The sequence below is a fragment of the Astyanax mexicanus genome, chromosome 25 (genome assembly GCF_023375975.1).
Source record: "Astyanax mexicanus isolate ESR-SI-001 chromosome 25, AstMex3_surface, whole genome shotgun sequence".
Lineage (NCBI taxonomy): Eukaryota > Metazoa > Chordata > Actinopteri > Characiformes > Acestrorhamphidae > Astyanax > Astyanax mexicanus.
In genome coordinates, this window is record NC_064432.1 from 9,712,820 (window position 1) to 9,726,497 (window position 13,678).

General features: G+C 41.0%; 1 protein-coding gene across 2 annotated transcripts in view; it reads right to left on the minus strand.

Annotated features, from left to right (window-relative positions):
- Positions 1 to 908: 908 nt before the first annotated feature.
- LOC103021385 (E3 ubiquitin-protein ligase MARCHF8-like) overlaps positions 909 to 13,678 on the minus strand; it is a 33,127-nt gene continuing 20,357 nt past the window's right edge. The window contains exons 2-7 of one of the 2 annotated variants that reach the window (XM_022663136.2): positions 11,686 to 11,736; positions 10,645 to 10,724; positions 9,116 to 9,793; positions 8,448 to 8,628; positions 4,594 to 4,744; positions 909 to 3,252 (exon numbers count right to left, since the gene is read on the minus strand). In XM_022663136.2, coding sequence (XP_022518857.2) covers positions 2,906 to 3,252; positions 4,594 to 4,744; positions 8,448 to 8,628; positions 9,116 to 9,793; positions 10,645 to 10,724; positions 11,686 to 11,736 — 1,488 coding nt within the window. In that variant the 3' untranslated portion in view covers positions 909 to 2,905. Of the gene's footprint in view, positions 3,253 to 4,593; positions 4,745 to 8,447; positions 8,629 to 9,115; positions 9,968 to 10,644; positions 10,725 to 11,685; positions 11,737 to 13,678 lie in introns of those variants that run through there. The other variant, XM_022663137.2, reaches the window with a different exon arrangement.

Below are 13,678 nucleotides of genomic sequence, written 5' to 3' on the forward strand. Positions count from 1 at the left end.
ATTTATTGTTCCGACGGACAGTTCTGGTGGAAACAGGAGAGTTTAGGTGCACAGTGAATTTTGCCGTGATTTGATCAGCCGTGGTTTTAAGTTTCCTCTTCCAGCGTCCACAGTTAATCCTGTAACCTCTGAATGGCTGAAGAAAAAACAAGTGAAGACTTTGGAGTGATCTAGTCAAAGTCCGGACCTGAATCCGATCGAGATGCTGTGGCATGATCTTAAAAAGGAGGTTCAAGCTGGAAAACCCTCCAATGTGGCTGAATTACAACAATTCTGTGTTTACTTGTGTTGTCTTAAGCTAATATTTAAAATTGTTTTATGATCTGAAACATTTAGGAGTGAAAACATGCAAAAAAAAAAAATCACGAAGGGGGCAAACACTTTTTCACACCACGGTATGAAAATGGATACATCCCATTTAAAAGAATCACCGCCCACAGATATCTATGTACAGAACAGAAGACATACTCAATTTCATATGAGCTACCAATCAAAAGTTTTAGAACACCCCTATTGTTTAGTAGTCCAGAAGCAGTTTTTAATAAGATGTTTTATCATCTTATCAATGATTTTATTACTGAACTTCACCTGTCAGACCTCTAATTCTTCTCTTTATTGCTGAAACTGAGACTCAGTGAATGTTGAGTTGAGCTAAAGGCTAAAGCTGTTGCCATCTGGGTCAGCCAGACGTTTTTGAAGGTGTAGGAAACAGTACTCGGTGCTCTTTGGCTTCATCTGTAATTTCTCTATAAACAAAAAAAATACATCAACTTTTAATAGTTACAGAGTTTTCTTTGTTTCTGTGTCTTTTTTTAATTATTATGAAGATAAGTGAGACTGTGCTGTGTGTAAATCTATTTACAAAGCCCATTTTTTTTTTCCATTCCTACATACCAGCTGCAAACTTATTTAACTAATGATTTGTTTATTGACTGGACCTGAACAATTTAAATGTTTAAAATAACGGGTGAAAAATAGGTGTGTTCTTAAACTTTTGACCGGTAGTGTATAAAGGAGTTTAAATGACACACTGTAGGTCAGGGGGCTCAAACCTGTCCATGTTGGATGTCTAAACCCTACAGCAGCTCACCTGATTCCATTGGTTCAACCAGGTCTGAAACCCCTGTTTTATACCTTTAAAAGGTTCTTCACACTTGCTTTTTTTTCTTTTATTAACGTTTTTTTTCATGAAAACAAAAGTGGTTCTTCTATGGCATTGCCTAACAAACCATTGAAGCACCCTTATTTTGAAAAGTGCAAGGACTTTAGTGAGGTTCTGTTGAATGTTTAATGCTGTATAAATATGTTCTGTATTGTACACAATGGAAAATATATAATAAAAATGATGATTGAGCATTCTATTTGGCTTTATAATGTAATACACTATATAGCTCAAATCGTTAATATAAAGCCACTGGACTGAAATCTAACGGATGAGTCTGCATTGAGCCAAGTGTGCAAAGTTTGGTAGAGGGGGGATCATTATTATGATGGTTTGGGGTTGTTTTTTTGAAGAGTTGGGCTTTTAGCCTTTTAATTCCAGTGAAAGGAACCTTTAATGCTTCAAGGTTTGGTAGAGGGGGGATAATTATTATGATGGTTTGGGGTTGTTTTTTAAAAAGAGTTGGGCTTGTAACCTCTTAATTCCAGTGAAAGGAACCTTTAATGCTTCAGCATTCTCCCAACTTTGCGGCAACAGTTTGGGGACGGCCCCTTCCATTTCCAAAATGACCAGCATGCACCAGTGCCCATAACAAGCTCCATAAGGACAAAGATGAGCGATTTTGGTGTAGAGGAAGAACTTGACTGGCCTGCACAGAGTCTTGATGTCAACCTGATAAAAAAAAACCTTTAGGATGAATTGGAGAGGATACTGTGTACCAGGACTTCTTGTGTAACATCAGTGTCTGACATTCCCATAAACACACTCCTAAACCTTGTGGAAGGCCTTTTCAGAAAGAGCCGTTATAGCTGTAAAAAAAGGCAGGCCAACATAAATTTAAACCCTGTACATTAACAATGGGGTGTCACCCAATTTCATAAGTGTACGAAGAGTGAAAACTTTTGGCATAGTGATATATGGTCAGTTTCTGCAGGGATTAAGCCTAGCCCTGGACTACACATTATGTGGACTGAAAAGTTCACACTGTAAAGAAAAATTCAGAACCAGTCCAGAACTACGCTTGATTCCTATACAGGTGTTAAGAGTTTAGATTCTTTGCCCGAGCCTTGGCCCGACTCGATGCCTGATATTTTCTTAAACCATGATAAATTCTATTAGATTAGAGGAAAGTGATTTAGACATAATTCTTGTAGCCTAATTTATCGACTGGTGTCGTAGGTGGGATTACCTGGGGTGCATACATCATCGCATACTACAGTTGGTCACCGCTAGTACTGATACAAGAGACATCCTGTAACCTGTAATGTGTTGCGTCCCATGGTAGGGATTCCAAATGCCATTTTTCCGCAGGACAGTGCTTACCCACCCAAAGCACGGAGAAGATTTCTAGGAATGTCAGTTAGTCTAGACCTGGATAACTGATGTATAACCTCTGGGATCATCCCCTCCCATTTTTCCCCAACCATTTTCAAACTTGCACATTTGCTTGCGTCCGAAGTCTGAAGCATTAATAGGGAAATTATTACAGTTTAACCTTACTATTCCCTATTGAATTGACTGGGTAACTGTGAGAAATGATTCTTTAGCTTGTAGTTTCCCAACTGCGACCAGCCCCTTTACTTAGACACTGCCAGTCGGACACTACGAAGAATGCTCTTCAGCTGTAGTGCACACTAAGTTGTGAACAGTGAACACAGTTGTCCAAAAGTCCTGCCTCCAATTCTGGGAAAAGGACAGGAGGCAGCTCTGCACTTCCCCACCACCCCAGTCCACTTCAGTTCCTCACACTGGCGCCACCTCTGCACTTCCTGACGGGGCGAGGCATGAAGTGTTCGTTTGCGTCTGCATCTGGGGGGCGGGGACAGGCGGAGGCTCGTGCCTGCCGTTGCTGTGGGTGACCGGAGGGGGCGGGGCCTTCTCGTCAGTGATGCGGGCAGAGTCGGGGCAGTTCTGCACAAAGATGACGCGATTGAAGGCCTTCAGCCGCCTCCACAGCTGCAGGTAGACTTTGCACTGGATGTACATGAAGATGAGGCCGCCGGTGAAGCCGATGGCCACGACGATGAGCTTGGTCCAGAACGGCCACTCCAGCACCCCTACGGCATTGAGAGGGGACAAACGCAGCAACGCTGTGTGTGCAATAAGAGCGTGCCGCAGTATTATAGCATTACATTCTACTCTGACCGCTGTAGAAGTTACTTATTCATAACCCTTCAACATTTTAACATGTCGTCAACTTACGACCACAAACTTGTATGAATTGTATTGAGATTTTAAGTGAGTTTAACAGCTATTTTCATGTTTTGCCACAGATGTTCACTAGAATTTAGGTCTTTAAGACCTTGGGTCATTCTAACACATGAATATTCTTTGATTTAAATCAGGGTGTCCAAACTACGGCCCGTTTCCTTTTTTGGAGTGGCCCGCGAGGTATTTTAGAAATAAAATTTTGCCCGCTGTTAAGCAGGTTTTTATAATGTGAGATTTAAAGTTTGAATGCTAGGTGTCAGAAACGGGCCAGAGAGTCTAAAAGTGGAGAGAGTGAAGTTGTAGCGCAGAAAAACGGGCCAGAGAGTCTAAACGCGGAGAGAGTGTGCAGTTGTAGCGCAGAAAAACGGGCCAAAGAGTCTAAAAGCGGAGAGAGTGCGCAGTTGTAGCGCAGAAAAACAGGCCAAAGAGTCTAAAAGCGGAGAGGGTGCGCAGTTGTAGCGCAGAAAAACAGGCCAAAGAGTCTAAAAGCGGAGAGGGTGCGCAGTTGTAGCGCAGAAAACAAGCCAAAGAGTCTAAAAGCGGAAAGGGTGCGCAGTTGTAGCGCAGAAAAACGGGCCAAAGAGTCTATAAGCGGTGAGGGTGCGCAGTTGTAGGGCAGAAAAACGGGCCAAAGAGCTAAAAGCGGAGAGGGTACGCAGTTGTTGGTGCACAGAAAAAGGGCAAAAAAGTCTAAAAGTTGTCGTAATTAAGGAGTTTAATATTAAGAGGCATCATGAAATTAAACATCAATCGTAAAAAAAAAATCTTAGTTTACACAACACTGTCAAAGATAGATAAAGATACTAAGTCAAGTAAAATGGTGTGTAAATGAAAGTAATCAGGAAAATATATTATTTAAAGTGGTATATTTCATTATTTGTTTTATTACAGAGTCTGTGGCCCCTGGCCCGTGACTTCAAATATATTTCTCCTTCTGGCCCCCAACAAAAAAAGTTTGGACACCCCTGCACTAGATGGGCAGTGGTGTTCCCACATGCGCTTCTACAATTTGTGCACCAACAACCTAATAATAACTGGCAACCCAATGTATATTACAGTATATTATTGGAACGAAAGTTCTCAATCCTGGTCCAGGACTACTTTTTTTTTTTAGCACATTTTCGTTCAAACACTAGTCATAACATTATTAATCAAAATATTCATAATTCATTATCAATTACCAGTATTTACAACATGTGTGTGTGTGTGTGTGATTTTACCATTGTTGGTCTTGCCCAGCCGTAGCTCCTCAGCAGTGCGGTTGATGAGGATGTACAGCGACCAGATAACACACACCACCGCTACCAGATGAAAAGTCACCGAGCAGAAGATCTTCCTGCGCTCACTGGTGGACATCTGCAGCTTCTCCCACTTTTAGAGAACACAATAAAAGAAGATACAAAACCCTTAATACACGATACTGTATGTCCTGCTCCCCACTTCCTAATGTGCTTTCACTCAGTGTTGGACTGATTTTGCTGGTGTGTTTTGGGTCATTGTCCTGCTGCAGAACCCAAGTTCGTTTTAGCTTAAGTTCACAAACACTATTTTTTGGTAGACAGCAGAATTCATGGTTCCATTTATCACAGAAAGTCTTCCAGATCCTGAAGCAGCAAAACAATCCCAGTAGGAAGCAGGAAAACCACCACCATGTTTTACTGTAGGTTTTATGATTTCAGCAGTTTCTGAAATGTGGTGTTAGTTTTACACCAGATGTGATCGGACACACTTTTTTTCGCGCATTTTTCCAGAAGTGTTGAGGGTCATCAAGATGTTTTCTGGCATAATTGAGACGAGCCTTAATGTTCTTTTTGCTCATCAGTGGTTTGGATATTGGCACTCTGCCATGCTGGTAAATTTTCTCTTTAGTCTCTTTCTGATGGTGGAGGCATGTGAGGCCTGCAGTTCATCGGATGTTGTTGTGGGGACTATTGTGACCTCTTGGATGAGTCGTCGCTGCACTCTTGGGGTAATTTTGGTCGACCGGTCACTCCTGAGAATGTTTACCACTGTTTCAGGTTTTCTCTATTTGTGGATAACAGCTCTTAGTCTCAAAACTTTAGAAATGGCTTTATAACCTTTTCCAGACTGATAGATCTCAATTACTTTCTTTTTTCATTTATTTCTGAATTTATTTGAATATTGGCGTGATTTTTAGCATTTGAGTATAGTTGGTTCTACTTCGCTTTGTCAGGCAGATTTTATTTAACTGATTCCTTGATTAAAAACAACTTTTCACACAGCGTTTCACATGAAGGTTTCTTCCTTCACAATGAAAAACCTCCTCAGAACTTCATACGTAAGGTCCACCGGATTACAAAGTGCACCAATGGTTTTGGGAAAATGAAAGAATGTTAGGTGCGTCCTATAGTGCGAAAATACGATAATTCTCTTAATTAATCATGGGTGTGTTTTTGGTGTTAAGTAAAATAAACCAACCAGAATGTCAATTTCCATTCCCTTTAAGAGTCAGGTGAGCTATGACTTTGGCGCATTGCTATGTTAAGAGTGCAGCTACCTGACCTGCTCAATCACACTCGTTAACATTTTTTACTGACGATGTAAAAGTTTGCATAGCTGCCAACAGGTTCATACTATGGGTTTGTGGACTGTTGCATTTTCATGTGAGCAAAACAAGTCCAGCCAATCAGCTTGCTGGTTTTGCAGAGCGCGGTGGGCTAGTAATGACAGGACTACCACCGCCCCCCTGCAGATGATTTTAAAACATATCTACCCTATCTATGAGCCTCTGTGTTGACAATTCACTGCCAAGATAGCAATAGACGTCTGACGGTTGACGCCTGTCTAGGTTGTTTTTAGTCAGTGGCGCACCATAAGTGAATGGTTTATGTATATTCAGAAGCTCCGTTGCTATTTAAACAACACTGAATATAGACTGTTGGAGAGGTGTAAGGTAGCAATGAATCATAGGTATAAGAAAGAGTCCATGAAGCTTTAGTCTACAAACCTACAGTGTAATTCCCCAAACAGACACAAGATGGAAACAGTACTATTTGTTCAGGCCATTAGATGGTCATATCAAAACATTATTATCGGTAGCGCTAATGCACTTTTATTTTTTTGGGCTTTGATGTGTCTCTGTAGTGTGTGAGAATACATTTTCGCACACTCTGTTGAGCAGCAAAAAATGAGGGTTACTATGGAAACAGCACAGCATGAATCAGACTCGACAGTCGACAGCAGTAATCATAGTAAATTAGTAATAATCATATTTAGCTGTGTGCTGTGAATTTAAGGGGCTGTGAGGATGCTGCCGTTTGGCTGTATTTGTCTTAACGCTCATGATGGGATGCCTTTGATTAAGATTGCGCTGATTGGGCGATTCTTTAATTATGGGGGAGAACTTTTTTTTTATGCCCCCCAAATCCATAGTTTAGGTTATACAGTGGTTAAAACATTGGTGTAAAATGGATTTTTGTTGTTGTAGTAAAGCATGATAAATAGTACTTACCTTTGGTGAATAGCACACCTCCGTTCTCCCACAGAGTTCCGAGATCCAGAAATTTTAACAGTTTGACCAAACACCCTTTAGACTGGGCGACACGGGGCATAAATTGCCCGATAAACCGCTTTATCCAGGTCAAAGTAGCTCCATACCTCTGTTTACATCCTATAACACGGGCTTCAGCTCTGAGCGCCGCCATCACTTCCGGTATATATACATAGACTCCGCACAGCGTAGCAGCCGGCGCCAGGAGTAATGGCGGCGCTCGGAGCTGAAGCTAGCGTTATAGAATGTAAACAAAGTTTTTTAATAGGGTTCTTGTGCACTTTTAAAGTTATTAAAAGCCTTTTAATAACTTTTAAAGTTAATTAATGCCTCGTTTTAAACGTCAGGGCTCTCCGGATTCTAGCGAGGAGGTGTGGAGCTACTTTGAATCTGGATAACGGTGTAAAAAACAATGTATCTGGGAAAATGATGCCCGTGTCACCCAGTCTGAAGGGTGTTAAAATTGTTAAAACTGTTAAAATTTCTGGATCTCGGAACGCTGTGGCAAAACGGAGGTGTGCTATTCATCAAAGGTAAGTCCTTTTTAGTATGTTTTACTACAGCAAAAGACCATTTTACTCTGGAGTTCTCCTTTAAAGTGATTTCTTGGTTGAGAACAGGTGTGGTAGTAATCAGGCTTGGGTGTGATTAGACAAAAAAACACAGTTAAATACCACCTAAACTATGCATTTTGGGGGGGAAAATGCAATCTTAATCAAGTAGACCCAAATATACTCAAAAGCTAGACAACATGCCAATATCCAAAGAAATTCAGGAACAAATGAATTCAAGAAAAAAGTTAATCAAGATCTATCAGACAGAAAAAGGTTATAAAGCCACTCGAGCGAACCACAGTCTGAGTAACCATCAACCATCAACAAATGGTTAAAATATGAAAAGTGACGAACCTTCCCAGAAGAGGTAGGCTGACCAAAATTACCCCAAGAGTGCAGCGACGACTTATATAAGAGGTCACAAAAGAACCCACCCCTAGAAGTGATACAAGGGACATCCTGTGAACATGTCTCCACCAGATTGCAACACTCAGCCAAGTGTCAGAACAGTGGTGAACAGTGGTGAACCTTGCCGGGAGTGGCTGGCGAACCAAAATCACCCTAAAACGCAGCGATGACTCATCCAAGAGGTCACAAAAGACCCCAAAACAACAAGAACCAAAGAACTTTAGGCCTCCAGCATAAGAAAGAAATTGGGAAAAATGGCCTCCATGGCAGAGCGGCAAGATAAAAACCACTGCTGACCAAAAAGAACATTAAGACTCATCTTAATTTCTCCAGAAAACATATTTATGATCTCTAAGGCTTTTGGAAAGATACTCTTTTACTTTTAGTTTTTACTCTTTTAGTAGGTTTGCATGTGGCTGAAGTTGCATTATTAGGGAACATTTTCCTATTAAGTATGTTTTCCTTACTATTCCACATCCCATTGCAAGGGACGCCAACAGCTCAATGATATTTTTCAGCATTTCATTAGCCTGTTTGCCAGATTTGTCAGTAATCAAGAATTTACAGGAATATCTGGAAGTGTGTGTGTGTGTTTAGGTACCTTGCGCAGGGGTTTGAGGTGCGTCTCCATGATGAAGTCGTATTTGCAGAGCTCGCAGCATCGCGTGTCTGAGCTTTTGATCCACTGGTGCAGGCAGGCCTGGTGCACGAAGCGCAAACTTCCCGTACATCTGCACGGAGTGATGAGCGGACAGTCCTCGTCGCCCTCGCAGTGGCAGATCCTACAAAACACACAACAACACAACACAACACGCTCATTCAGAGACCATCAGCTAGAAAAAACGTTCCCTCCCTAGCTTTAGCATTATTTAACCTTATTGTTAGTACTTTAAAGGATTATCATATGTAAACAATTCCTGTCTCATCCTAAATATAGTGAATTAATAAAAAAAAAATCTGTTGAACTCTGGTAGGTCACCCATAATGTTGTGTGCATTGCAATATTTTGAGCAAAACTGTGCTCTTACCCTGCTAATTGAACCTTCACACTCTGCTCTTACTGGTGCAATGTGCAATTAATGAAGATTGGCCACCAGGCTGCTCCAATTTAGCCCTTAAACCTCCCACACTAAAATGACAGGTGTTTCAGTTTCATTGTGCAACTCTTGTACTTTTTTGGCTGTGTATATTCCACTATGTACTGCTACTTCACCCACACATGACTATATACTATCACTATCACTACTATCACTTTAATCTATCTCTTACCTGCACACCTCCAGCTCATCGTCACTGCACGCTTGCTGAGTGGTGCCGTTTTGATCGGCCACGTTTGCGTATTTCTGAGCGGTTGGTGCGTCCATGTTGGCGTCCCCCGCCCCTTCCTCTTCATACGACTTTGTGATTGGCTGCTGCTGCTCCTCCTCCTCCTCACTGGCCCTCCCACTGCCACACCCACTCGCCCTGACATGACTCGTCGCCTTGGCCTCCGGCTCTTCCCTCTTCACAGACGACCTCTTGCGGCTCTTGAGGGAGGGTCCTCCGATCCGAGGTGAGCGGTTCTCTTTCTGTCCCTCGTCCGCGTCCAAGGGGACGAGCTCCATGCCGTCCTTTTCCGTCGTGAGTTTGGGAATGCTGCGGCCGCTGCTGCGCCGGCGCCGAGCCTTCTCGCGGCTCCATGAGCGAGCTTCCCTCCAACGCTGCAGGTCATCGTCCGAAGACGAGTTTGAGTGCGTTTGTCCGTGCGTTTGCGCTCGCGAGCGTTTCGACTGGTCTACGCACTCCCCAACGCAACCCGCCGCCCCTCCCCCACCGCTACACTCCCGCCGCCGACGGTGGCGGCGCTTCACCTGCCGCCTGCCGACGGGTACCGAATCGGAGGCGTGGTTTACTGGCATGGCGGCCTGACCTGAGCCATCCTTTTTAGTCTTGACTGGAGCGGAAGTACTGGCCATACACACATCACACACACATTTACACACATGCAAAAAGAAAAAAAAAAGGGAGGTGGAGAGGACAAGACAAGGTGTGAAATGAAAGTAAGGTAAATGTACAAGGCAGAACATCATAATATATGTAACATGAAGGAATATGTGATGAATATAGAGACTAAAGGTGGAAAAAATGGCCAAAATAACAAAAAAGATGCAGATAATGCAAAGAAAACAAGTTCATATTCACAAAGTTTTAAGAGTTCAGAAATCAATATTTGGTGGAATAACCCTTGTTTTTAATCCCATTTGGCACATTCTGGCTTGTTCTTCTCCACCAGTCTTACACGCTGCTTTTGGATAACTTTATGCCTTTACTCCTGGTGCAAAAAATCAAGAAGTTCAGCTTGTTTTGGTGGCTTGTGTTCATCCATCTTCATCTTGATTATATTCCGGATGTTTTCAATTTGGTCAAATCAAAGAAACTCATCATTTTTAAGTGGTCTCCTATTTTTTTTTCCAGAGCTGTATATATATATATTGTTTTTGTTTGCACTACACTATCAATACAGAGCGTGAAATAATTTTAGCTATATTTGTATTGAAAAATAGACGCGCTAATCTAATTTAAGACTAAGCCCACCTCCTGTATGAGCTGCCCATGCCCTTTTGAAGTAATTTCAGTAGGCTGGTCACTCCTGAGGAGTGTGGCCAAGAATTTGGCTATCACTGGTATACCATATTAATATACTGTTGTCACCTATTGAATACATTTTGAACTGCAGTAACTGAATACTTTGAATTACTTTTGATTCTGGAACACACACACACACACACATCGAGCGCAATCATCCTCCCTAAACCCACCTGCAGATATCCTGACAGGAGGGAGTGGCCGATGTCCGAGGGGCACCGTTTAGTACCGCCGCCTGGGCGGAGCTGCTCGCCTGAAAACATACAGACGTATTCATTGTTATCATATAGTTAGAAATCCAGTAATTGTCTGATCAATGTTTTTTATTGTAAATAGTTCAGACCGGGGGTCGGCAATTACGTTTGGCCACAGGCCAGATTTTTTTCAAGCCATTACGTTGGCGGGCCACAAAAACAAATTCTGTTTTGTAAAATGAAGTGAATTTCCCCCTGGGGATCAATAAAGTATCTATCTATCTATCTATCTATCTATCTATCTATCTATCTATCTATCTATCTATCTAATGGGATGGAGTGCTGCTACAGACTAGTAGCTCTCCAGCCCGGAGGGTTGTTGAACCCAATTACAGAACAGTTGATCTCGAAGCAGGTAAACCCAAGAAGAAAGGAAAAAAATAAATAAATAAATAAATATACACACCGCTCCTCACACGGGATCGAACCCGTGCCATCAATACACAACCACTGTCAAAGTGTCCATTTTACACCAGAGTTCTCCTTTAAAACTGATTTTAGGGGGAAAATGAGCATGTGGCATCATTATCACAGACACAACTAATATTTTAAAGGAGAAAAATGAGATATGGAAATGGGCGGAGCTTTTTTGTCATTGAAACATATGGGGATGGGCGGAGCTGCACAACATACTGCAACCAGCCAGCAGAGGCACTAGACCTGATGTGGCTTTTAAACAGTCACTGTGTGGGACAAACACAGTTTGTTGGAATACGAGATATGCAAATATGTTTACATTTATACAAATGATATAATTAAAGAGCATTTTGTCTAAAAAAAAAAAGAATATAGTAGTGATTTACTGCAGCATACAGTAACCTAATTTGATGTCTGCAAATCACTGCCTGATTAAATGGTACAACGTCCTAAAATTAAGCTTATCAAACTGTATTAAGCTTTTGGAGCACATAATCAGATTGTGTGAGCATGTGAGTGAGAGTGTGTGTGTGTGTGTTTTACCTTAGAAATGTTGCTAGATCGACTCCCTGATCGGCCAGGTGCTTTCTCAACCTGAGGAAAAAGACAGATGTTGATTAATAATTAATAAATAATATTATTCTCACTTTAATCAAGTATGACCAATTCCAAAAACACACCTTGATATTAGACCTGTCAATTTCTGACTTAAATTGCATTGCTTAGGTATATTTCTGACTGAAAATGCACTGCTGAGGTAAATTTCTGACTGAAATTGCACTGCTGAGGTAAATTACTGACTAAAAATGCACTGGTAAATTTCTGACTAAAATTGATTTAATGAGCTAAATTTCTGACTAAAATTGCACTACTGATCTAAATTCCTGACTAAAATTGCTCTGCTAGGGAAATATTTTGAGTAAAATTGCAATGCTGAGGTAGATTTCTGAGTAAAATTGCACTGCCAGGGAACATTTCTGACTAAAAATGCACTGCTGAGGTAAATTTCTGACTGAAATTGCACTGCTGAGGTCATTTCTGAATAAAATTGCACTGATAAGGTAAATATCCGACAAAAAATGCACTGCCAAGGTAAATTTCTGACTAAAAATGCACTGCTGAGGTAAATTTTTGACTAAAAATGCAGTGCTCATGTAAATTTCTGACTAAAAATGCAGTGCTGAGATAAATTTCTGACTAAAAATGCAGTGCTAAGATAGATTTCTGACTAAATTTGCGCTCCTGAGGTAAATTTCTGACTAAAAATGCAGTGCTGAGGTAGAATTCTGACTAAACACGCACTGCTGAGGTAGTTTCTGAATAAAATTGCCCTGATAAGGTAGATTTCTGACTAAACATGCACTGCTGAGGTAAATTCCTGACTAAAAATGCACTGCTGAGGTAAATTCTAGACTAAAAAGACTAAAAATGACAGTTGCAAATAGAATAGAAGCTCCATCAGCGCCAGACACAGTTGCAGGAGAAATAAAAGCTCCATAGGTGCCGATGTGAAGTTGAGGTACATTCATGAATAGTAATGCACTGCTGAGGTAAATGTATGACTAAAGTTTGTTTGTCCCTGTAGTAAACATGTAAAAAAAAGTTGCATAAACGTAAACACACACTCCGAATGACTGTTGGAAGCTTGTTTTCGAGCAGGTTTAAAGTCACATGTATGAATCGTACTTTAATGTGACTGAAGCTCTAAGATCAACCAATCCAATTACTGGAGTTAACACAGGGATAAGGCACCTCTGGCCACTTAGTGTTTGTGTGTGTACTCGTGGGGTAACTTGGCTATTTTCAGCAAGACTAAGTAGTCCTTGGATGTACCTAGAGAGAGAAAGAGAGAGAGAAAGCACGAGAAAGAGAGAGAGAGAGATCTTGTGCTCCATTCATTCTAAAGAAGTGAATGACGTACGTCCACACCGAGAGCTGAATAAAGTTCTGAAAATTGACGTTCAATTTCACCATCATATATTCAATAACAGGGCTCCAGAGAAATATGACTCATATTATTTATAACTTACACGTCTTTCCTCAATGCAGCATCTCTGTCTCTTCCTTTATGAGTCATCACACACACACATTTGCTGAACCACCATGAAAGCAGTGATGGGTGATGATTAAGTAATCTTGTGGTGGAGTACTTTTAACATTACTAAAATAATCTGTTACATCACAGCAAAAAATGATGGTCAACATCTACAGTACTCTCTATAATTATTGGCACCCTTAGATAAAATGTGTTAAAAGCCTTAAAATATTTGTTTTTTTACTGCAGAAGCATACTCTCACTCTGAAAAATAAAAATGAAAAAAGCAACCTTCAAAAAAATCCTGACTGAAAAATAATAATTTTTCATAAAATTACCTTTTTTCACAATTATTGGTCTCCTTCCGCTAAAAAATACACTTTTTCTTGTTGTTTGTGAAATACTATAGGTCTCTCTGAGTTGTATATGAATGCTGCATATGAAACTCTTCCTCAACCTCTATTGTCTGCAGTAGTTAGTAAAAGAAAACCCTCAGAAATA